Genomic DNA, 26714 nt, shown 5'->3' on the forward strand with positions numbered 1-26714 from the left:
CAACTTCAGATATGCCTCACTTGTTTTTTCCTGCAAAACACACACACACAAAGATGACAGTATCTTGTAACAGACTCTGAAAACAACTCTTTTTTTCACTCCCTCTCTCTCTCCAGGACTTAACATTGACTTATACTAGATGTTTTTTTTGTTTTATTACCACTGTACTGGGTTACTGTCTCTCCCTGCCTAACGTGGATCCTGTCCACTGAGAGGAGGATGAAGCGCTAATCACATATTGGGGAAAGGGAATCTTCACTTCAAGTTTGACCCCTGTGGCCTAAACACCATCAGATCCTCTCAAAGCTCTCCTTTCAGAGCCACCCAAACTGTCCCTATTTAGGCGTTAATACCACTTTACAGTGTGAGACATGTATCAACATCTTACATCCCTGACACAACACTGCCCAATCAGTCACTAAGAGGACTTGGAAAGGACCTTTCCATTTTGCCTCTAACAGAAAAGCGGTGTGGCTTTTAACCATTACCCACTGTCCTGGCACAATAGTGTGTCCCCCCCTAACTTGGACAATTGATTTTTCAAAGTCTGGTTTTGACATTCAACCTGTCCAGATTGAGGCCTGTATGGACAGTGAAGCTTCCATTAAACATTTAGCATTCTCATGACGTCCTGCAGGACTTTGGCAGAGAAATGAGTTCCATGGTCTGAATGAATGCATTCAGCATTTCCCCAGTGAGGGAAGAAATCTTTGTCCAGTGATTTTGCTGTGTGCACGACTGTCCCTGTTTTGGTGGGATATGCTTCAACAAAATGTGAAAACTTATCAATTACCTCCAACACATTCTGTTTACCTTGACACGGGGTGATTGTGGTGAGGAGGAGGGAGGAGCCAGATTTAGCTAATCAGTGTGAGAGAGTGATAAAGGAGCGGCGGGAAGTGCCGGTGGAAGAGAGAGAGATGCACATGCACTTTGTGTTTCTGTTGTGGTTTACAGTGTTTATTATTAAAGTTTATGTTGATGTTCCTCCTCCTTGCCTGACTTTACAAGTTTGTTACACTGGTGCCGAAACCTAGGAAGGATGAGGGACATGCTGTTGGAGAGTTCTAGTCACTTCTTTTCCTAAACCTATACAATATTTATGATGTCACCACATTGTTCACTATGAAATATGGATTAAATTAACACAGATTAGAGGATCAGGTTTAGTTCACATCGTATCTCTGAAACACATTCCTGATCATTTTAACTTTAGTCATTATAATATAATAAATAGTCAAATTATTGCCACAATTTATAAATCTACTACACCTCGCCACATATGTTTTGTTTTGGTTTATGTCCTGCCTCGACCCATGTTTTGTCATTGGTTGTCTTCATCATATATCCTTATTGCTTGCACCTGTCTCTGTTTGCTCTTTGATTAGTTTGTGCTTCCAAACCCCGTGTATCTTTGTTCTGGGTGGAGTAACGTTGAGCCTATTTGCACCTTTTGTTTCATGTTGTTATTCTCCAAGTTATTGACCTAGTTCTGGTTTCTCATTTGTGTATTTTGATTATCTCTGCTGTGTTCTGATTACCTGACCTGTGCCTGTATTCGGTTTGCTGATTTTGATTCATGATTTAGATTTGTCTGCCTGCCCTTTAAAGATGCAGCACTGAACTTTTGCCTCTCTATCGCCATCTCTGTTTGAAATATAATATTGCAAGTTACTTGCAGAGTTTTTCCATCCATCCATTTTCTGTACCGCTTATCCCTACTGGGTTGCTGGGAACCTCGAGCCTATCTCAGGGGGGCATGAGGCACAAGGCAGGGAACACCCTGGACAGGGTGTCAATCCATTACATGGCACGATCACACTCACATTCACACACTATGGACACGCCAGTCAGCCTACAGGGCATGTCTTTGGACTGGGGAAGGAAACCGGAGTAACCGGAGGAAACCCCCAAAGTACGGGGAGAACATGCAAACTCCACACAAAAAGGGCTGCGGCGGGAATTGAACCCTCAACCCTGGAGGTGTGAGGCAAACACGCTACCCACTAAGCCACCATGCCCCCTTGCAGAGTTGTTGGGTTTTGTTTTCTTTTTTTTCCAACGTGGGTTGTACTTCGGCACAGTTCCTCTACACAGATGAATCTGATGTTTTGAGTTATACTTATCAGAGTTGCCAAGTCCACTTATAGACCTTGACTTTGGGCTTCTTTTTTTCTGAAATCACAGGTCACAGGTTGCATTTTTTCGGTCTTGTTTTGAAAAATATGGTTGCTTGTTAGGAAAATCTGACAAACACCTTATTATTATTATGTTATTTTAGATTTATGCTCGCTATTTTCCCCAATGCATTGACACTGACTGCTCACATCCTCACAGTGATATCAGTGCTGTAGTGTATTTCTCCCTCCCACAATTATTACAGGTTAATAATAAGTATAATATTTTTGTCTCATTTGTTTAATTGAGGTCTCTTTATCTACTTTGAAGACTTGTGTGAAAATCTGATGATGTTTTAGGTCATTTTTATGCAGAAATATATGGAAAAAATTAACTTTCAAGCACCACTGTATAAACTTTTTTTGAGTTCTACAGACTTGTTTGGGTTTACATTGTGGTCACAACCAAATTCACTCTGCCACAGTGCAAGTATTTTATTATTTTATTTGATTTAGCTTAAAAGGACAACAAAAATACTGTTGGACATTTTCCTTTGGGAAAGGACAGATGTGGGATAAAAAAAAGTCTTGCACACACCCATCCACTTCATAGAATGCAATATTAAAGTATAAACAGTCCATTAAAGCAGAAGAAAATTTTAAAAAGCTTTTCCCCAGCATAGTCTTGAGCAGCTGGCAGTGTGCCAGTTGTTATATACTTTATTAGTCTGAAAATATTTAAAACTAGATAAATCTAGTTTTAAATATTTTCAGACTAATAAAGTATATAACAACTGGCACAGAGTGTAGGAGCTCAAATTTTGTTGGCTTAACAACCTTCATATGATCATATAAAATCGATAAAAATAAAAATTTATATTTAACATATGTGCATGTTATATTTAATAAAGCAATGCAATGAGACATTGTTTATGTACAAGAGGGCAGTTAACATATTCCTACCCTGTGAAACAGCATGAACTACAGTTCCAAAAGATGCTGGTTGGCTGGCTTCATGTGTCTCGGGAGAAGCACAGTTGATAGCTATCATATGACTAGCTAGCTGGTGGGTGGAAATTGGTAGATGAATAAATTAGGGAGAAAAATTTAAAGGAAAAAAAATCTGCTACATTTCTTTTAGTTGTGGTGGATAGTGTTTTGAATTTTGATTTTGGGTCTTGAATTTTCATTCCAGTACATTACTAATAGAATTATTTAGAGAAACTCATTCTGGAATAAATTGATATTTATTGAACACTGACAGATACAGTATATCGAGCAATTAATTCATATATGTCCACGCAACATTATGTTGCTGTTGTCAGAAGCAGTTACAACAGTGATACGAATTAAAAATTATTATACTCTGTATATTACTCTCCCTAGACAGTTTCATAACATATAAATCTATTATATGGTTGGTATATATTTTGTAACAATTTACTTTTGTTTTTGTCTTTGTTTCTCTGTGCTTCTCTGTGTGTGTGTTTTTTTATGAATGCTTGAACAGGACACATGTGATCAGATTGCTATAAAGCAGTGTCGTCAAGAACTGAGTGCTAAGAATAAGGAAAGATGGTGTTTGGAGATCCAAATTATGAAGAGGTGAGAATATTTGTGTCTTCATGTATGTGTGTGCATGAATATGCTCTCAATTAAGACAATAATGTTTTTACCTGACACAAGAAAATGCCTTTTAAATACATTCATCAATAATCTACAACAGTGACATTTTCTTTAGATTATAACTTTCTGATTATTTTATTAAGTCCTGTAGTCCTGCAAAGTAAATCTGGCTTTGAGATGTCAATTTTGTGGACAGATTTCCCAGTGGCTGTTTTGCTATTGTATATACAAGTGTTTCTATATTTACATCAAACATATAAATATAACTTAAATGAATTCTATATTTGTGAATCCATGTAAAACTTCAGTTGATTTTCAGTTATATATGTGATTTAGAAGCAGAGGGACATTTAAAAAAAAATTAAGATTATCACATTTACAGGCCCCACCACTGTTGGTTGTAAATGTTGGAAGCCACCATATTCAGTATTTTATAAGGCTCATTATTTTGTTTTCTGTCTATTTGTGGAAGAAAATGTTGAATGGAACAGCATGGAGCAAGTTGAATGGATTTAAGCTATATATTTGATTCATCACCTGTGTCATATGGTTCATTTTTATGTTATGTTTTGATTTTTGTTTCTTAATTTTATAGTTATGCAAAATCTGAAATTTTATATATATTTTTAAAAACCAGATCCTACTGAGGTTTTCATCACACTTATGTAGTTGCAATAATTAGCTATAGATAATACCTTCCTATTGTAACATTTTCATGTAAGTTTGTTATTGTAATATTTTATGTAAGTTTGTTCCCAGTCATAATTTATAGCTGTTTGCCCATAGAATTGGTCTAAAACCACAGATTCAAAGTTACACCCAGCACATAAATCCACACTTTAGGTCCAAACATTTTTCCACACCCAAAGTGGCCACTTATTTCTCTCTCTCTCTCTCTCTCTCTCTCTCTCTCTCTCTCTCACACACACACACACACACACACACACACACACACTTACTTTTTCCACCTTTCTGTTCTCAGCAAAAACACAAATAGAAAAATTGCAAGTTGCCTAAGCAAAAATAGGTTGAAAAATAAATGTTGATGTTGTTTACATTCCAGGGTTTATTAAAATATAAAGGCTCTCCATGAACTCAGTTTATCTAAATATCAGCATTATTTTCAATAATATTTTTAACTAATAAAATACTTGTTTATTTATTTATTTTTTAAACCTAAAATATATTTTCCCATTAAACACCCTCTATGAGGGAAGAACATTGAAAACTTCATGAAGGCTAAACAGTTAAACATAATAGTTGAAACTGCCAGTGACATTGTGAAAGGGAGTTTGTGGCGCTTTACCTGTGGCTATGATTCACTTAGGCCTTACATGTACAGCAGGGTGTTATGAAAACAGTAATAACATAAGTATAATAAGAATAATTTCAGTGGTGTATAGAGAAAATTTTGACAGATGATAACTGTGGTGCATATTGTTACAAAGCCAACAAAAGTTGTCATTCATCCCAAAACTATCACATAATCCACTTTATAGAGGTGAGGACGGATGCAAATGCAGATAAGAGCTTTTAATAAAGGGAGGCAGGCAGACAAATCCAAATCATGATATAGCATGGTCAAAAACAGGCAATGCATCAGGCATAAACTAGGCAAGGCAAGAATCGAGAACAAGAAACAAGAAACAAGATCAAAGAACATGAAACAACACGAGGAACACGGTACAAACATTTGGTATGGTGATAACACTCAATACTTCTCCACGTACAAGATACATGAGGGGTTTAAATAACAAATGTATTCACGGGTGAAACACAAGACAGCTGAGAACAATAATGGCACACATACGGGAAACATCCAATGAAAATACAGGGGTGGAGACAGGATATAAACCATAACAAATGCATGTGTAGACAGTAGACAAGGTCAGTGTCACTGAAAACCCAAAAGCATGTGCTCGCTTAGAGCTCGCACATTGGGCTCGTGCTTTGGATTTCCGAGCACGCTGCATGCTTCAGTGCTAGCTCGAGGGGAAATCATGACAGAATCATGACAGAACCAGGCTCAACTCGGTTGGCTGTGTCACCAGACTCAGGTGTACACAGAGCTTGGTTGGCGGTGTCATCAGTCTCAAGCATAAGCATAACTTGGTTGGCCGTGTCAGCAAACTCGTGCATAAGCAGAACTTGGTTGTCTGTGTCAGCAGACTCGGGCATGAGCAGAACTTGGTTGTCTGTGTCTGCAGACTCAGGCATTAGCAGAACTTGGTTGCCTGTGTTGTCGACCTCAGACAGGAACTTGGCTTGAGAGGTTGTCTCTTCAACCTCAGACAGGAACATGGCTTGAGAGGTCGTCTCTTCAACCTCGGACAGGAACATGGCTTGGGAGGCCATCTCTTCGACCTCGGACAGGAACTTGGCTTTATGCTTGATCTCTGGAGATGAGACCACCTCATGGGTCTCGTGCTGGAGCTCTGAGGAGGAGGTCACCTTGTTGACCTCCAACTGGTGCTCTGGAGCTGAGGTCGCCAGTTTGACCTCTAGCTGGAGCTTGGCAGGTGAGACCACCTTGTGGGTCTCAAGCTGGAGCTCTGAGGAGGAGGTCACCATGTTGACCTCCGGCTGGAGCTGGGCAGGTGAGACCACCTCGTTGGTCTTAGGTTGGAGCTCTGGAGATGAGGTCGCCACGTTAACTTCTGGCTGGAGCTCGGCAGGTGAAACCACCTCGTGGGTTTCAGGTTGGAGCTCTGGAGATGAGGTCACCACGTTAACTTCTGGCTGGAGCTTGGCAGGTGAGACCACCTCGTGGGTCTCAGGTTGGAACTCTCGTGTGGGGGCCACCCTCTTTGTCTGCACATAATAGGTGGTGAATGGCAGGGCAGGTTTATCTACCAGGTTTATCTCCACCCCCCGCAAAAAGATGTTTCAGGTTGGCCTTAGATTCTGGACTCCTGAACGCCATCATAAATCTTCCCACAAACTGGGTTACACTCTGAATTTCCCTGGCTCTCTTGGCCACTAGGAGCTGCACCCACTGACAGGTTGGTCCAAAGAACTGGGACCACATGAACTTGAGCCATTGCTTCTCCTTGGCTTGGGGTCTGCTAGGCTCGCAAAATAAAACTGGCAGTCCACAAGAAAATATTCAGGATAGCCAAAAAATCCATCATAAGGATCTGGGAGCTCCATGGCAGTCCATTGAGGAAACTGGATCGAATCCAAGGCTGGCACAGTTTCCTTGGCTTCCCTGGCATGATGTTTCCTCCATCTTCCTGCTGCATCCATGGTGAGGCGAAGTATTCTGTCATGTAATTCACGTAATGGAGGTGAGGACGGATGCAAATGCAGATAAGAGCTTTTAATAAAGAGAGGCAGGCAGACAAATCCAAATCATGAGACAATAGCCTGGTCAAAAACAGGCAATGGGTCAGGTGATTGGCAAACAGGCATAAACTAGGCGAGGCAAGAATCAAGAACGAGAAACAAGAAACAAGATCAAAGAACAAAACAAAACGAGGAACAGTATACAAACGCTTCGTACGGTGATAACACTCAATACTTCGCCACATACAAGATACACGAGGGGTTTAAGTAACAAATGTATTCACGGGTGAAACACAAGACAGCTGAGAACAATGAAGTCACACATACGGGAAACAACCAATGAAAATACAGGGATGGAGACAGGACATAAACCATACCAAATGCATGTGTAGACAGTAGACAAGATCAGTGTCACTCAAACCCAAAAGCATGCCTCGCACATCGAGCTTGCGCATTGGGCTCGCGCTTCGGGCTCGCACTTCGGGTTTCCATGCATGTTGCATTCTACAGTGCTAGCTCGAGGGGAAATCATGACAAAAACACAGAGACACACATGATACTCTTAGTATATCTGTTGAATCACTCTGATATGGGGTTTCTTTTTGCTGAATATTTTCAAGTGTATCTCATTTGTCCCATTTTTGGTTTTGATATTAATCTAGGTCAGGGCTAGCCAACATTGGGTATATTAAGTTTATTAATACATGGTTGTGCAACTGATGATCTTAACCACTAAGGTTACCATGACCATATTATTAGTTATGGTTGAATTACCTATTACCAATTAATTGACTCCTTTCTCAGGTTGAATCATGTAAATGTGGTCGCAGCAAGAGAGGTGCCTGAGGAGTTGCAGAAATTAGCCACTAATGACCTGCCTCTGCTGGCCATGGAGTACTGCCAAGGAGGAGACCTTCGCAAGGTGCATTAATGTGAAGTGTGTGATGCAATATGTATGCCTTTAAGACTCTGCCAGTGTAACCTCTTTTTTATGTATGTATAGTATCTCAACCTACTGGAGAACTGCTGTGGGATGAGAGAAGGCTCCGTTATGATCCTGCTGCGAGATATATGTGGGTATACAAGCAGAAAAACAAATACACCTAATGAAACTGCTGTTCAGTGACATTGTAATAACCGGAGCTGGCTAGTATAAATGAGCTAGTAGGGCTTATCCCTCCCTCTCTTTGAAAAAAAAAAAATGTTCTGACAGTATATAAGGCTTATATATTGTGTTTGATTCTACTGGTTTTGACCCTTTTTCTGTCCATTATTTTTGTGAGTTTTTGCCTTGCCCAGTTCAGTTTGTTTCTGTTTGTTCATCACCTGATCTTTGCCCATTTTTGATATTCAATTCTGCATTACCTTTTGGATTGTCTGCTTGGTTTTTCTAATAAACTGCATCTTGTACCTGCTATTGCATCCGCTGCTCAATCAGTGACAGGTCCACCTTTGCAGTCCACGTTATTATTTGTTGTTAACAAATTGCTTAGTTTTGTGGAACCAAAAACAATAGCACCAACAGCAGACATAAAAAAAAATTACAAGTATAAAATAGAGGCTGGTGTCTTTCAAGCCCAGTCTATAGATTCACATAGCCTATCAGTAACACTCGTGTCAAGTGATTACATATGGTCAAATGCCCCCTAGATTTAGTGTCCATTCAAGCTAATTTATTTAAGCCTGCTTTAGTGACACATCCATAACATATAATTGGTAGTAATTTAAAAGCACATGTGAAATAGTGGGTGTAATGAACACAAACAAGATGTATTACTTTCCCCATAATTAATTTTATGCCTTTGGAAGACAAAGTAGGATTAAATTGAATTCATTATGTGTATATAACAGCCCAGCCTGGTGTTGTGTCTTTGGCCACCAGAGGGAATTCTGGTGCAGGAATTCTGGCACAGGACCACTCCAAAGTAATCAGGAGCAATGAGCTACTGGCTACTTAAGTGGAGCATGCCTGTATAATGGTAACATGCTTTCTTTGCAACATAGAGATTGTGAGTCCAACTCTGGTGATCTTTAATTTGTTATTTTTCTTCTGTTTGGTCTCCCTGTTTGTTCTGTACTAAATTGATCCCAAGTTTGATTCTGACTCCTGGAGATCAAAAGTTTTGAAGTTTTGAATGTTCTTCTGTTTGTTCTCCCCACCTGGGCCCTATCTATTAGGTACTGGTTAGTGGCTCTATTGCCAACAAGTAACATTTGCTCTAGCTAGCCAGGTCCTGCCATTGGAAGACATAAGCAAACCTTAAAGCAGTGTCTTAACTGCAAGGAATTACTGCAGCTCTTCAGGCTGCTCTTTCCAAGGCACAGTTGGCCTCTGACTTAGCCCCCTCTGTGGTTACTAAGCAAACCCCATGAGCTGAACCCCACTTATTTTATTTCCCTACTCTCAGGACATGCCCTCGCTTGGGCCACTTCAGCCTGGGAGAGTCATCCTGATGTATGTGCCTCCGCAGTCCAGTTCATGGCAGCCATGTGTTGTATCCTTTCATTACCCTGTCTGCACAGGGGAAATTGGTCCCTGCCTACTTCACATATGGCAGGGGAAAAGACCAGTAGCTGACTATGCCATTGAGTTCCACACTCTGGCTCCTGTGAGTGACTGGCACTCAGCCACATTAATGGTAGCCTTCCTCCAGGGCGTAAGTGAGGAACTTAAAGATGAGTTGACTCCTTGTGACCCCATTTTTCCCTTGAGGACCTAACCAATGTGTCACTCAAATTGGATCACTGGCTATGGGGGCCACACAGTAGCCGGAAGGTTGAGCACCCTCAATGGCCTTGAGCCTTTCTCCATCCCTGATACCTCTCTATCCCACCTATTTCCTCTAGACACAGGTGTCCAGCACATGCAATTGGGGCACACCTGCCTGTCTCACTGGGAGTAGGAGGCCTGCATGAGATGTTTGTACTGTGGACATTCAGGACATTTGTGCCCAAACTGTCCTGAGCTTTCGGGAAAAGTCACTGGCTCCCGGCCCATGATGGACCCTTACTCACCCTCCAAAGCTTCTGGGGTGTTCCTCAATGTCTCCATTTCTTGGGGACAACAGCAGCAGTGGCAGCAGTGGCATTCTGGGGATCCCAGTATCAGGGTACCTGTCTGGAGGCCCCAACCTGTCAGGGCTCCCTCACCTGGGAACTTTTATATATTAAACTGGCCATGGAGAATGGCGGCACTGGCTGGAGGGAGAAAAACACCAATTCCTGGTCTTCCACAAGATCATCACATTCAGCAGGCCAAGCTCCTTAATCTCTGGCAGGCCAGGTGGGCACTCTAGAGCTATAGTCTAGTCCTTCCTCAGCACTAGGTTGATTCAGGCTTTAACCTGAATAAAAACCTGCATGGCTTTGTCCACTGGGCCAGATCTGGCACTCCCATCCATAAACAGGCTGGTGACATCCGAATAATTAGACACAAACCTATGATAATAATCAGCCAGCCCCAGAAACTGTCTCATTTCCTTTTTGGTCTTGTTCAGGTATTTCATGTGTTCCAGCTCAAGCACACCTGGTGCAACTAATCAAGCCCTTGATTAGTTGCATCAGGTGTGCTTGAGACAACACCTGTTTTGCATATTTATGCTGTTGTGAGGGATTCTATTCATGTGGTTGAATAATTTTGAAACTGGATAATCATTAAAAGTTGCATTTTCAGTTGAATTTGGGGAAACCACTTGAAGCATTCATTATGTTGAACTATTTCAGTTGCTTTTGTTTGATTTGTTCATTGCAAACAGCTGAAAGTCTGTATTTTTGACAATAAACCTGATTTGCAATAGGGGTTAAATAATTTTGATTGTAACTGTATACTTCTACCTGTCCAATCGCACACTCCTTTGGATTTGCTGTGAGTACCGCCCATCTCAGCAATCTCAGGACAGCCGTCAAATGCTGCATGTGCTGCTGCCAATCATTGCTGTAAATAATGATGTCATCTAAATAGGCAGTGGCATAAGCAGCATGTGGATGGAGGATTCTGTTCATGAGTTCCTGGAGCCAGGGCTCTGAACAACTCAGAAGGACGGGTCATGAATTAGTGTAACCCAAACAGAGTGGAAAAGGCAGTTTTCTCATGAGATATTGGAGTCAAGGGGATCTGCAAATATCCCTTTGTCAAATCCAGTGCTGAATAAGAGTGAGCCGCACCTAACTGATCAAGCAGTTCGGCAATGCAGGGCATTGGGTATGTGTCAAATTTAGACACCTCGTTGACTTTTCTAAAGACCACACAGAACTGAACCGAATAGTCTGTCTTGGAAACCAAGACTACTGGACTGGACCAGTCACTGTGGGACTCCTTGATTAAGCCCACATTGAGCATGGCCATGAGCTCTTCTTGAAAAACCTGTTGTTTGTGTAAATCTGCCAGATCCATTCGGCTTACATTATAGTCGATGTCCCCAACTTGTCTGGTGACCTGAAAGGGCCCTTGTCACTTGGCGAGCAATTTGGAGCTTGATCTGGGTAATAATATGAGCACTCCCTGTATGAATTTTTGTAACTAAGTACTCCTGTCATACAGTTGGGACTGTCATTCTTGGGCCTGACACAAATTCTCTTGTGTTAGGTGACTCAAGTTATGGAGTTTTGCCTTCAGGTCCAGAACATATTGTTGTTAAAAGGTCCTTCTTCTCAGTTTTCCCTAATGACGTCTTTGATGCCGCAAGGAATGCACCCATATGATAATTCAAATGGGGAAAACCCCTTGGAGGCTTGTGAAACCTATAGAACTGCAAATAACAGGGGCTCAAGCCACTTATGCCAATTCATCATCATGAACGATCTTACGAATCATATTCTTAGGCTTTCAATTAAACTGCTTGACCTGCCCATCCTTCTGGTAATGCTTATGCAAATCGGTTTAAGCTCCCAAAATTTGTACAGTTCACAAAGCGTGTGTGATATAAAGGATGTGCCCTGGTCAGTCAGGATCTCTTTCAGCATCCCGACTCAGCACTCTTTTTGAGTAGTCCACTAAAACTAACACAAAGGAATAATAGTTCCCGACAGCTCTTCAGGATCAACAGTTGGGTTGTTTCCTCCTTGGTTTGAGGGTCCTGCATCACTCAGTATAACTCATCTTTAATAACTGCAAAATCGGGGTAGGGGAGCACAACTTTGGGCTGGGCCCAATGATTATCAATTACTTTCACTTGGTTGAAGGTGTGCCTGAGAATTTTGTTTCATCACTGCTCCAGCGGGTAATACCAGAAGGGAATTTTCCAGAGGAGCAGGGGAGCAAGGCCCTTCCTACCCTCCGTGTCTTCCTGACATGGAGCTGATGGTGATGGCCCAGGCAACGTCTCCCCATCCAACGCGGTGCCTCTCCCATACTGTGCTATACTGCTGCAGGACCCATCCACATATATTCCCCTCAACAATGTCTGAAAAGCTGGCCAATTTGTTCCCAAAATCAGTGGCAGGGACTAACCGCTGCCTCCATTGTATGTTTTTGTTACTGAAATTGGCTTGTTCCTGGTTGTTTTGTCTTCTCTTGAAGTCTTCTTTGAGTGGTGGCTTGTGATACCTTCAGCCCTGCCATGTGGAGGTTGTTGTTGATGTCACTGTCTGTTTTGATGTGTTTTTCTTCACATCACCCACAATGTTTCTATCATCAACTGCTGTTGTTTTGCATGGCTGACTTGTTCAATGTCTGGTTGTTAGTACACCAGTGGTTTCTTTCTTTTTCAGGACATTCCAAATAGTTGTTTTGGCTGTGTGCAATGCTTGTGCAATATTTTCTCAGCTTCAAAATGGCTTGCTTTCCTCCCATAGACAGCTCTCTCAGGTCTTCATGTTGGTTTATCCTTTTTAACAGCAAATGCAGTCTTCACAGATGAAACCCAGGGCTCAAACCAAGACTAGACATTCATAGCTATTAATTGTTTAAACAATCACTCTAACACGGCACACCTGGGCAACAAGAAATATCTGTCAGTCACATGTTCCAAAATTTTTGATCACTTGAAAAATGGGTGGGTTCAAACAAAAGTTGCCATGTTCTAAATTGTTTAACACATCTAGTTGTAAATAGCAGGAAATGCAACCTGAAATTCAGATCTATTGTCTGATATTCACCTTTTGCTCTCAAACCCAAATGTCTTATGTGTATAGCAAAAACAATAAAATTGCTCTTGCCATTCCAGTACCTTTAGAGGGGACTGTACATTTTGTGTGCCTTGGAATAAATGCATGTGGGGGCTAATTTGGAAGAGACATGTCATAATGCAAAACTTGAGTTTTGTCAAGTTAGGAAGCACAAATGCTGCTCTTAATCTGTTTCTGTAGAAAACTTTTATGCCAGTGTCTACAGTGAGATGGTGATATATAAGGCTCAACCCTAATAGTAATAGTAGCAGCAAGTTACTGACTGGTTGCATAGTTTTTTGTTATCCCTCCCATTCAGTATCATGACCAGCAGTCTCTGGTAATAACTATGTTAGTTCATTGTCTATTAGACTTCATTGTCTTCCTATCTTAGGGTGTATTCACACTAGGCGATCTGTACCATGCCCAAGGCGATCTGTACTGTGCCGAGTTTGTTTGACTAGTGTGATCCATACCATGCCCAGGCCTGCTTGAAGAGCTGGGCTCAGGCACAGTTCAGTTGGACTCTAGTGTCCATCTTGTGTGATTGCTAACTATAGCCAAGCATGGAACTCGAAACATGACATTGATGATGTGACTGTTTCATTTAACAGAATATGTGGGTTTATAATGGGTCTGGTTCTTACCTTATTGATAAACAAGAATTATAGTCGGTGAGTAAAGCTGCAAATTCATCCCTCAATGTCAGCTCTCTCCATAAAAATCTTCTGATGTGTGCAGCATGATTAAGTGAAAATTGCTGCGATTTTGTGAGTGGTTGTTCTATCCGCATTCAGACCACTGCAGTGTATCACGAGACCCATGAACTCATTATATGTGATATAAACAAATTATTAAAACTACATATATTCATTAACATTTAACAGTAACTGAGGAAACTACCGAATGTAGCGAAGTAAAATTAAATTTCTGTGATTAAAAATTAACTTGAGTATAAGTATGGCCAGTTAAACCTACACTTAAAAGTAAATATTTTTCAAAAAGTTACTCAACTAAATGTAAAAAAGTAAATGTAGCATGTTACTACCCACCTCTGCCCCACACCACAACACACACACACACACACACACACACACACACACACACTCACTCTCACTTTTCTATTTATCATTGACAATCCATACAGTCACTACAATCGTTGCGGATGATTAGTCATCATCCTATAACATTTCCTCCTGGTTGATAGTGTACAGAAATAAGTTATGTATATGACCTCACAACTGCTGTAGCTCTGTCTTTTTCTCTCTAGCATACACATATGCATTACAGCATAAGTTGCTGGACCAAGAACACAAAATAGTGACCTTGTTAAGAGGGTTTGTATTACAGTTGAGAGAATGAGTACACATCAAACCCAGTGCTACTCTTTTCCTTCTCTGTGATTCCCCACATATGGACAGGCGAAATGAAGCATGACTGTTTTCACAGATTCTCAGAAGGATTGGGAAGTAAAATATAATTTTATATATTAAATTTACAATTATGTTTAAGTTATGCTTTGGGAAACATGCTATAAAAGCAGCTACCCTGACACAAGTTAAAAGATGAACTTGCAGCATTAGTCAGTCGGAGTTTTGGATTGGTATTTAATACCACTTAAAGTAATTTACTTGGTCTTCTTGTCACACATGTGACTATACAGCAGTAGTGACATCATATGTTTCGTAATCATGACGACCATTAACATTTAAAGGTCAACCTTGAAAATTAAAACTTCTATCTTATTGGAATTTTCCTGGTAAAAAAGACAAGCCAGTTTAATGTACAGTTTTGGAACAGTTTATGGGCAAGTGCATGTGCAGGCTGGTTATTAAATGACCTCTTTTGTATTTCTTTTCAGCCTCTGCCCTCACATACCTTCATACAAAGAGGATAATTCACAGAGATCTCAAACCAGAGAACATTGTGCTCCAACAGGGAGAGAAAAGGGTTAGTTATGGGTCTTTGTGTGTACATATATAAGTGTGCATGTATTTGAGATAGAATGTAAGTATTAGAAGATTATTTTTTTTTAGATGAATTTATTTTTGCTATGTACATGCAATCTAAATTTATTTTTGTCATCTAAAGGTTTCTCCCAGCTTACCCCCCAACTTTTTTTCTCTCAGTTAATTCATAAGATCATTGACTTGGGCTATGCTAAGGAGCTAGACCAGAGCAGTCTGTGCACATCATTTGTAGGGACTCTGCAGTATCTGGTAGGTATCTTTCCTTCTCATTCGGTTTTATTTGAAGATTTGATCTGAGTAAATAATAGAATAGAATTGAATAGTATTCAATTGTTATAGCACTTTCGACAATAGAGATTGTATCATATCAGCTTTACAAGCATCAGTACTTTAGCCTCCAGTAAGCAAGCCAAGCATGGAAATTCCTATCCTGCTACTAAGGAGGTAGACAATTTGGGAGTTATCATACAAAGTTATTGGAAAACATGAGAAATCAGGACTTGTTATGAAATATAAGTCCATGGTTATTAAAGGCCATAATTAATTATATTTTCTTAAATTAAAATTTATATGATCTTAGATTTTATATATGTTTACATGTTATGTGAAAGTTTAAACAAAAGTGGTTGGAGAACAGCTAATGCTTTTGTTGGTTAAAACCTGTGTCAACCAAGGCCTCTGATGTTTACTGTATTCCATGTTTTTTAAGTACACTTCAATGGTCTGAATTCTGTAAAACTGATGGGTGTTATTTTATTTTTGGTTATAAATTAGATTTTATTTGCCATTGAGAAGGTCTTAAAATAAATTTGTTTACGTTAGAATCCTTGCAGACCTATAGAGAGAGAGCTCCTAGGTCTCATGCTGTAGTGCGGTCTGGATGAGAGCAGGAACTCAGTGACCTCCTGATAGGTGGTACATTCTCTCATTTCTTTCACTCTCTCCTCAGGCACCCGAGTTGCTGGAACAACAGAAGTACACAGTGACAGTGGATTACTGGAGTTTTGGGACTTTGGTGTTCGAGTGTATCACTGGTTTCAGACCCTTTCTGCCAACCTGGCAGCCTGTACCCTGGTACCATTTATTCCAGAATACTTATCTAGTTTTTTTTTTTTTTTTGTGCCAGTTTGCCTCAGAGAACAAGCTTTAAGCTTTTAAGCTTTTTGTCTACAATTTGCGGTTTTTGGTTTGATAATATTCTTTGCAAATCCTGATTGATTGATGAAGTATTTTTTGGTACAGTGCATTTTGTAGTATTACAGCTTGGAACTGAAATGGACTTAATTGGGCTTGTTACTATTTGATTTACACAATATGTCTAACATTTCAGTTTGTATTTTTTTTACTGTGGCACAAAGGTTATTTAAACAAAATGCAGAGATTTGTTGGTTGCTTTGTCCAGAGACCAGTGTTGAACATCGGTGAAATCTTGCCACAGAAACTCAATCTCAGAAAGAATTGCTGTGACTGGGCCTGGTACTCATCAGCACCAATCTGAAGTCTCTTGCAGACTGGAACAAGTTTCCTTCTAGGATTTGGCTTTAGCCTTACCTTCAACCCTTTCCAGGTTCTCAGTCCCTGGTGATTGAAAGCAACCCCACAACATGATGCAACTCCCACATTTGGTTTTTGACGAATGTAGCACTTAGTTAAATTTTTTTGGTTTTTCTAGACCCTTTCTACATGCTTGCTGAGTCTCCAACGTGCCTTTTGGCAAACTCCAAATGGGAGTTAATATGGCTTTTTTTCAATACTGGATTTCTTCTTGCCACTCTTCAGTAAAGCCTGGCTCTCTGGAGTATTACTGCTGTGGTTGTCCATCTGAGCTATGGATCTCTTCAGCTCCTTCAAAGTTACTCTTGGTCTCTTGGTTGCTTCTTTGACTAATTTTCTCCTTCCCTGTGACTGACTTTTTATGGATCACCTCCTCATGGTTGTGTTGTATTTTTCCATTTATTAATAATGGATTTAATAATAGTGCTCTGCACGATGTTCTAATTTTATGATATGTTTTATAACCAAGCCCTGATTGATACTTTCCCAGAACTTTGTCCCTTATTTGTTTTAGTAGTTCCCTGGTCTTCAGTATGCTGTTTATTTAGGCATGTTTTCTGACAAAATCTGGGGCCTTCCAGGATCAGTCCAGCCCTGTTTTGAAAAAGAAAACAAAAAACAGTATATGAACAGACATGAAAGACATTCAAGGCTGTTATAAGGGTGGACACACAAGTTATTAGAACATTTCAAGGACACGCTATATTTTGAACTGATATAATTTTTTATATTAATATTGTAACAAACTATTTGACTATGGTTCTCAGTGGTGATAATGAAGAAACATCTGTGAAATCTAACACATTAAATGTCTTGTTTATAAATGTATAAATTACATTTCATTGTCTTAATTTTGTTTTAAGGTTATGCATATATATGTACAGCACTGTATAACTCCACCAAATGATTGGAATATATTGATAAGCATGGGAATGTACACTCATCATCCACTTTAAAAGGAACACCTGTTCACCTGCTCATTTATGCAGTTTTCTAATCAGCCAATCATGTGGCAGCAGCAAACTGCATAAAATCAGAAAGAAAGCTGGTGATTGTTTTCTAATCTTTATCTGTCCATTTGGCTGACAGAAGTGGAACCTGATGTGGTCTTTTGCCTTTGTAGCCCATCCACCTCAATGTTTGATGTTTTGTACATGCTGAGATGCTTTTCTGCTCACCATGGTTGTGAAGTGTGATTATATGAGTTATTATATGTTTTCTGTCAGCTCAGACCAGTCTAGTCATTCTCCACAGAACTGTCACTCACTCAGTATTTTTGTTTTTCCACACCATTCTGTGTAAACTCTAGAGACTGTTGTGTGTGAAAATCCCAGGAGATCAGCAGTTTCTGAAATACTCAAACTAGCCCATCTGGCACCAACAACTGTGCCATGGTTAAAGACACAGAGATCACAGTTTTTCCCCATTCTGATCTCTGATATGAACATTAACTGAAGCTCTTGACCTGTATCTGCAAGATTTAGCAGCACTATGCTGTTGCCACATGATTGGCTTACTTGATAACTGCAGAAAGGATCAGGTGTACAATTGATCCTATTAAAGTTTAGTGAGTTTATATCTTAAGTACTGTAGTTAAAATAAAATATACATTTGCTGTCTAGGCACAATACGCTGAAGCAGAAGCATGAGGATGATATTGTGGTCTATGAGGATTTGGCAGGCGAGGTGCACTTCTCCAAACACCTGCCACGGCCCCATAACCTCAACAAGTGAGTAGGATTTGCTTACGCAAATTAAGTGTATATTTTACTTTCAACCAACTTTTAATATTAACTTTGTAATGTAGTATACAGTACTGACATTCATATCAGCAAACTGTATATCTTTCAGTATAATAGAGTAAGAAAAATTATGTGAACCTTTTGGAATTTCATGGTTTTCTGCATAAATTTGTCATAAAATGTGATCTTCATCTAAGTCAAGGGTATTGACAAATATAATGTGTCTAAAATAATAGCACAAAAAAAATTCAGATCTTTCATGTCTTTATTGAGAACAACCAAAAAAACCTCATAGTGCTTGTGGAAAAAGTATGTGAACCCTTGAGTTAATGACCTGAAAAAAGCTAATTGGAGTCAGGTTTTGGCACACCTGGAGTCTCGTTAAGAAAATGAGTTTGGAAGTGTGGACTATAGCTACTTTGACTGATAAAAACCCCTCAAACTTTTGGAGTTTGCTCTGCACAAGAAGCACACGCTTATGTGAGCCATGCCACGCCAAGGCAATTTCAGAATATCTACGATCAAGAATTGTTGATTTACATAAAGCTGGCAAGGGTTACAAAGTGATTTCAAAGACTTTAGAAACAGTTAGGCAAACATTTTTACAAATGGAGACACTTTGGGACTGTTGCTATTCTACCAAGAAGTGGGCGCCCAGTCAAACTGACACCAAGAGCACAACGAAGACTCATCAATGAGGTAAAGAAACAACCCCGAATGACAGCCAAAGATTTGAAGGCATCATTGGAACTGGCTAACATCTCTGTTCATGAGTCTAAAATACGTAAAACATTGAACAAGCAGGGTATCTATGGCAGGACACCACGAAGGAAGTCACTGATTACTAAAAAGAACATTGCTGCATGCCTGAAGTTTGCAAAAGAGCACATTGACACTCTACAGCAGTACTGGCAAAATGTTTTGTGGACTGATGAAACTAAGATTGAACTATTTGGAAAAAGCACACAGCACTACATCTGGCATAGAAAGGGCACGGAATATTATCATGAAAACATCATCCCAACCGTAAAGTATGGTGGAGGAAACATCATGATTTGGGCCTGCTTTGCTGCATCAGGGCCTGGCCAGCTTGCAATCATTGAGCTGAAGATGAATTCCCAAGTATATCAGACAATTCTTCAGGATAATGTGAGAATGTCTGTACATCAGCTGAAACTGTATAGAAGTTGGGTGATGCAACAGGACAATGACCCAAAACACCGGAGCAAGTCCACAACAGAATGGCTTCAGAAAAACAAAATCCGCCTTTTTGAGGGGCCAAGTCAGACCTCATCCCAATAGAGATGCTATGGAATGACTTGAAGAGAGCCATACACATGAGATGTCCAAAGAATATGACAGAGCTAAAGCAGTTCTGCCAGGAAGAATGGGCTAAAATTCCTCCTGAACGATGTGCAGATCTGATCCACAGCTACAGGAAGCGCCTGGTTGAGGTTACTGCTGCGAAGGGGGGGTCAACCATTTATTAATTCTAAGGGTTCACTTACTTTTTCCACTGTCATTTTGAATGTTGAATGAGTGTGTTCAATAAAGACATGAGGGATCAGAATTTATTTTGTGTTTTTATTTTAGGCACATCATATTTGTTAATACCCTGACTTAGATGAAGATCAGATCACATTTTATGACAAATTTATGCAGAAAACCATGAAATTCCAAAAGGTTCCATACTTTTTCTTGCCACTGTATATTGAACTACCGCTGTCTGTTCACATTGCTTGATGTGCAGATTTATGTACAACTGTACATTTCTGTCACAAGCTGTTATGTATAATATTATACTTACTGTGTGTGTGTGTGTGTGTGTGTGTGTGTGTGTGTGTGGTTTAGTTTGTTAGCTGGCAGGCTGGAGCGTTGGCTGCAGTTAATGCTGAGGTGGTCTCCTCAAGCCAGAGGAAAAGACACTAAGCAGATCCCTAAAGAAAGTCCAGATGGGACAGAGTCTGAGGAGAAGAGCAAGAAATCTGAGGAAGGCGGCAGAGACCTGCAGAGTGGATCCACTACCTGCTTTGAGGAATTAGACCAAATCCTAGACCTGAAGGTTGTTACCTTCTTGTCTTGTTCATAACTAAGGCAACAAGTCTGTAGGCAAATTAATATCATTTAATGTGACAAGTAAAAAGCTGTATTGTTTTTCATCACATATCTCTAGCTAGTCCATGTGCTGAATATGACCTCAGCAGAGATTTGTACATACTCAGTGCAGTGTGGGGAGCCTGTTTCATCCCTGCAGAAACGAATTGCACAAGATACACACATTCCTCCGGCCAGTCAGGAGCTGCTGTTGGAGGCCGGCCTTGCTCTGGAGCCTCATAATGAGATCATGCAGTGTGCTGTAGATTATACCGTGAGTAAGGGGCCAAGAACACTTTTCTTGATTAAAAAAAAATCAAGAAAGCAGTTACTCCATATGTTTCTGGGATTTTATGTAAGTTGTGGCGTTTGGTTGTGTGTTTATTAGTTGGTTGATGGTCGTCGGGTTGATATGCCACTTGTCTTTCTGTTCAACCGCTCATGCTGCAGCTATGAACCTCAGTTCAGCCCTCGAATCCTCCCTGATAACATTCGATTCATTCGTGAGTCAGCCTGAAATACTCCATCTCTTTCTTCTTCGAAAGTTTTTTTCTGTTTTTGTTTTCTAATTGCTAAGTAAATCATGAAATGCATAATCTGATGTGGGTTTATTTGTATGTTTGTCAAATAGAGACAGAGCCTAAGCGCATGTTGCCCTACAGCGCTCAAAGACGCACATATGGGCAAGCCTGGCACACCATAAGAGCACTAAAGGAAGACTGGCTGAAGTTGCAGCAGGGCCAGAAGGCAGCCATGTAAGATGCGCATTACAAAGCATTATAAAAATGACTTCAAATGGAAGCGAGATCAAATATGCATGTTACATCTTCACTAGCTCTTACCACTGTTTCACAGCATATACACTTACCGTCCACTTTAATAGGAACACCTAAAACCTACACATCTATGCAGTTATCCAATCAGCAAATCATGTGGCAGCAGAACAATGCATAAAATCATATCGATACAGGTCAAGAGCTTCAGTTAACGTTCACATCAAATATCACAATGGGGAAAAAGTGTGTTCTCTGTGACTTTAACTGTGGCATGGTTATTGGTGACAGATGGGTTAGTCTGCGAATTTCAGAAACTGCTGATCTCCTGGGATTTTCACAAACAGCAGTCTCTAGACTTTACACAGAATGGTGGAAAAACAAAAAACATTAAGTCAGCAAAATTTCTGTGGGTGTAAATGCTTTGTTCATAAGAAAGGGCAGAGGAAAATGGCCAGATTGGTTTGAGCTGCCAGGAAGGATATACAACCCCTGGCAAAAATTATAGAATCACTACACTTAGAGGATGTTCACCCGGCTTTTTTACTTTGTAGCAAATAAACAAATCACAGATATGACACAATTTTTGTTTAAAAGTTATATTCAGTGATGAATCACAAATCTGCATTGGCCAAGGAGATGATGCTGTAATTTTCGTCTGGTGCCATTCTAACGAAACATATAAAGATGACTGCCTGAAGAAAACAATCAAATTTCCTCACTCATTTATGATATGGGGTTGCATGTCAGGTAAAGGACCAGGGGAGACCTCAACAGTCAGTGCACGGGTATACATTGAAATTTTGGACACGTTTCTTATCCCATCGATAGAAAATAGGTTTGGTGGTGATGAACTAATTTTTCAGGATGATAATGCATTTTGCCACAGAGCAGAGTGTTAAAGCTTTTCTTCAGGAAAGGCATATCAACTCAATGACATGGCAAGCAAACAGTCCGGATCTCAATCCAATTGAAAATTTACGGTAGAAATTTTAAAAACTGGTCCATGACAAGGCTCCATCCTGCAAAGCTGATGTGTCAACCGCTATTCGAGAAAGTTGGAACCAGCTTGATGGAGAATATTGTTTTTCATTAGTGAAGTCCATGCCTCAAAGAATTCAGGCCGTCATAAAAGTCTGAGGAGGAGCAACAAAGTACTAATTGTGATTTTTTTTTGTTGAAGATTCCATACTCGTTTCCTCAACATTGAGTGATTTCCATAATTTTTTCCTCTACTTCATCTGGAAAAAATATGCCATTAATTAAAACAATTTAATTTAATTTGTTTGAGGTATGTTTCACGAAGCCAGAATGTTCAGCTATTAAACAATTTTTTTGTGTGTCATATCTGTTATTTACTACGAACTAAAAGATCTGGGTAAGCATACCAGTAAGTGTGGATAAGTGTGGTGACTCCAAAAGTTTTGTCAGGGATTGTAGTAACTCATATAATCACTCTTTATAACTGTGGTGAGCATAAAAGCATCTCAGCATGCACAAAATATTAAACCTTGAGGTGGATGGGCTACAACAGCAGAAGACCACATCAGGTTCCACTCATGTCAGCCAAGAACAGGAATCATGGGCACAGTATCTGAAGTCTGTGTGAAATCATGCCTATTTATAGGCCTGCTATGGTCAGGTGACGTGTCAATTACGTGCATCGCATGATTATAAAAATGGCACCTGTGAACCACGTCTTCAGCCTTATTATCTTCAGTGAGTGTACATGTCGTTTGTGTGAACGCTCACAAAAAGACTCTTCATTTCCTCTCTATTAAAAAAAAAACCTCTCTATTCTTGTGTCCCTTTAAAAAAAAAAAAAAAAGAAGAAGAAAAGTATGAGTGAGAAAGAATTCAGGAAGTGTGTCGCATCTTGCTCTCGTTTTATTATGGTAGGAGACGGACACACTTTCTGTGTGTAGTGTCTGTGTAGGTGGAGCATGTCACAGTGGCCATTGAGGGGGCTGACTGCACACATTTTGAGTGCGTTACAATCAGGCAGCTCCGCTTGTGGCTCGCTCTTTTCTTGGCCGAAGGGAGTTGGGTTTCAGAGCCTTGTGGATCTGGGTCCTGGGGATCCCGTATGGATCTGGAAGAGGAGCCAGAGATGACTGCTGCTCTATCTCTTGCGCTCTCTTCCGGGTCCGGCTCTCCACCAGATTTTGGAGCTCGTGTCGCAACTCCTCCTTCTGGTATGGAAAGCCAACCCACCTTCTCTGACTCCAAGGAGCCAGAGGGGAGAGCATTGCACCAAAAATGGAGAGCAACACTCAAGCATATAAAGAGCTGCTTCACAAACTTAGAAAACTTAATATTGACTGGCCCGTGGAAGAGGAAGTGGCTCATAGAAGGCTGGACGAGCACTATCTCCTCAGTGAAAATTGATCTCCCTCACACCAGATGAAATGTCTGGTTTACGCATGTAACCCTGTTCCCTGAGAAGGGAACGAAACATTGCGTTTAGCATAACAGTATGGGAGCACCCCTCGCACGTGACTAGCATCTGAAGCTTGTGTAAAATCATGCCTATTTATAGGCCTGCCATGATCAGGTGATGTGTCAATTAAGCGCGTCGCGTGATATAAATATGGCACCTGTGAACTGCGCCATCAGCCTCTATTATCTGAAGCGAAGACACAATTCACAGGCCTGCCCTGGTATGACAAAGCTACACAACGTCTCATTCCCTTCTAAGGGAACAGGGTTAACCCATACATTCCCTTTCAAAGGGAACTCGATGTTGCGTTTAGCATAACAGTATGGGAATTAGAATACCCACTCCGTCATACCGAGGGTATGGCCTGTTCAAAAAGACCCAAGCCCGAGGGTCACTGCAAGACACTCGAGCCCGGGGTGGAATGAATATCCAGGCTGTAATAATGAATGAATGTGTGTGGCGTAGACCACCCTGCAGCAGCACACACATCCTGTAAGGATACCCCTTTGGACAAAGCCTTCGAGGAGGCGACCACCCTAGTGGAATGAGCCCTTATGCCCAGAGGTGTAGCGAGATGCTTCCACTATCCAATTAGAGATGCGCTGCTTTGACACAGCATCACCTCTACTGTCGCCGCCAAAGCAGACCAGCAGCTGCTCCGACTTACGCCACTGGCCGGAGCGGTGGACGAGAGCCCTTACTGGACACCGCAGATGCATCCTCTCTTGTTCTGCTTTTTTTATTATTAGTCTCTTTCTTCTTTTTTCTTCTCGTTTCTCTCTTTTTTTGTGTGTGTGAGGAACAGAGGAAGGCAGAAAGCCTGCAACACCACAGGCTGGGCAGCCGATGTAGGCACCTTAGGAATATAATCCGGCCTAGGATACAGGAAGACCTTGTCTAATCCAGGGGCAAAGTCAAGGCAGGAAGGGGCAACAGAGAGAGCTTGTAGATCTCCTACTCGCTTGAGAGATGTCAGGGCCAGCAGAAGAGCTACCTTTAGAGTCAGAAGCTTCTCAGAGGCTGATTCTAAGGGCTCAAATGGGGCCTCTGACAGACCTTCCAGGACTACTGAAAGGTCCCAGGAAGGTATGTGTGGCCTGCAGATGGGCCTCAGCCTCCTGACACCACACATGAACCTCGAAGTTAGAGGATGTTGCCCCACAGAGGCTCCATCAACAGGGGCGTGGGTGGCCAACCTCTGCCATGTGGACTCCACCACTTGTGGATGGAGCCACCAATTCCTGGGCCTCAGCCCCTGCCTCAACAGGATGTCTGCCCCCATATTCCCAGAATGCACATTGCACTCACTGACAAAACTTTCCCTCTGCCCAGAGAAGAATTAGTTGTGCCTGCCTGAACAGGGGGCACGGACATAATCCTCCCTGGTGGTCAATATATGAGACCACCGCTGTGTTCTCTGTAAACACATGGTCACCTCTCAATTGAGGAAGAAGGAATTTCAGTGCTAGAAATATGGCCCACATTTCTAGGCAATTTATATGCTGCTCCAGATGAGGGCCGCTCCAGAGACCATGAGCTGGACCGCTGTCTAAGACCGTGCTCCAGCCCATGAGGTAGATGTCTGTCATTACTGTCTTGTGCTAAGGAGACACCCCTCAAGTGTGACCCAAGGCTAGAAACCGGGGACAATCAAATTCTCCGAGCACGTAGGCATCGCCACATGACACTGATTACTCTCAGAGGTTTCGTCCTTGGACGAAACCCCCAACTTCTCAGCCACCACTGAACGGTCTCCTGTGCAATAGGCCCATAAGCTCCAATAGTCTCCCATAAAGACTGGAGGGGATGCCAAGATCCAGCTTTATCTTGCTCAGTGTTGATAGGATTGACCCTACACATATTGGGGATAGAAACGCCCTCATTGTGGTAGAATCCTTATAACCCCTAGAAAAGTTCCCCACTGCACTGGAGAAAGCATATTTTTCTGAGGTTCAACCTGAGCCCCAAGCTCTTCATGTGGGCGAATTGCCAGTTCCCTGGGTCGTGCTAGAATTAACCAGTCATCCAGGTAGTTTAGTACACGGATGCCCTGGAGTCACAATGGAGCTAGAATGACATCCATGCACTTTGTGAAGGTGCGAGGGGATAAAGCTAGCGATATTTCTATGTGGAAATATGCACCTTTTAGATCTATCGTCACAAACCAGTCCTCAAACTGAATCTGTGGAACGATAAGTTTGGGCGTCAGCTTTTTGAACCTGTATGTCCAAAGAGTACAGTTCAGATGACGCAGATCTAAAATTGGCCACATACACCTCTATTTTTTGCGGACCAGGAAATAATGGCTTTAAAAACCTCCCTCCCTCAGGGAATGGGGTACATGTTCTATGGCCCCTTTGTCCAAGAGGGATCTTACTTCCTGTGCTAAGGTCGGGCTCTGGTCTTGGCTGACTACTGTGTTGAGCACACCTCTTAACTAGGGGGGTTGAGCGCTAAACTGGACCCGGTAACCCTTTTCTACGGTAGACAGAACCCATGGAGACACATTTGGCAGTAGTTTCCACGCTGCCTGACGGTCTTTTAGTGACGTTAACTATTCCACATTCTACTGGAGGGAAAGCATCAGATTTTCATTGCCCTGTGACAGCTCGCTGACCAGAGAAAATTGAAAACTTGGTACAGCCTTGGCTAGGGGAGGCCCTACAGTAGTACTGGGGGCCAACTGCCCTAACAACCTCATGTCCCCTGATACGTCCCTCCACGGCCCCTCAGGACCGCTTTTCTTTGCCTGCTTGGCCTTTATGACCATTCTCAGATCAGGCCTAGTAGCAGGCCGCAACTGTGGCCACCCAGTTCCCATGGCTGTCAGCGGGGGTTGGCGGACTGCCATACTCGCCTTCTATGTCTCCCTCACACTTGTGCTGGCACTAGGGTGAACTCAACACAACAGGGAAGGAACTGGCTGAATGCCGCCAGATGTCGAGCTCACTCAGCAGGTCTGCTTGGTAGGCCTGCAACACTGTCATTGTCTGCAGTGACCCACAAGC

The 26714-nt window shown here is 41.4% G+C and overlaps 1 protein-coding gene across 5 annotated transcripts in view; it reads left to right on the forward strand.

The window, feature by feature from the left end:
* ikbkb (inhibitor of nuclear factor kappa B kinase subunit beta) overlaps nt 1-26714 on the forward strand; it is a 105922-nt gene that overhangs the window by 50891 nt on the left and 28317 nt on the right. For 4 of the 5 annotated variants that reach the window (XM_053624815.1, XM_053624819.1, XM_053624818.1 and 1 more), the window contains 11 exons: nt 3628-3722; nt 7833-7950; nt 8032-8101; nt 14995-15083; nt 15263-15352; nt 16053-16177; nt 18280-18387; nt 20251-20461; nt 20573-20767; nt 20882-20996; nt 21125-21248. In XM_053624815.1, coding sequence (XP_053480790.1) covers nt 3628-3722; nt 7833-7950; nt 8032-8101; nt 14995-15083; nt 15263-15352; nt 16053-16177; nt 18280-18387; nt 20251-20461; nt 20573-20767; nt 20882-20996; nt 21125-21248 — 1340 coding nt within the window. The remainder of the gene's footprint in view (nt 1-3627; nt 3723-7832; nt 7951-8031; nt 8102-14994; nt 15084-15262; nt 15353-16052; nt 16178-18279; nt 18388-20250; nt 20462-20572; nt 20768-20881; nt 20997-21124; nt 21249-26714) is intronic. The other variant, XM_053624816.1, reaches the window with a different exon arrangement.

Source organism: Ictalurus furcatus, chromosome 5, assembly GCF_023375685.1.
Source record: "Ictalurus furcatus strain D&B chromosome 5, Billie_1.0, whole genome shotgun sequence".
Classification (NCBI taxonomy): domain Eukaryota; kingdom Metazoa; phylum Chordata; class Actinopteri; order Siluriformes; family Ictaluridae; genus Ictalurus; species Ictalurus furcatus.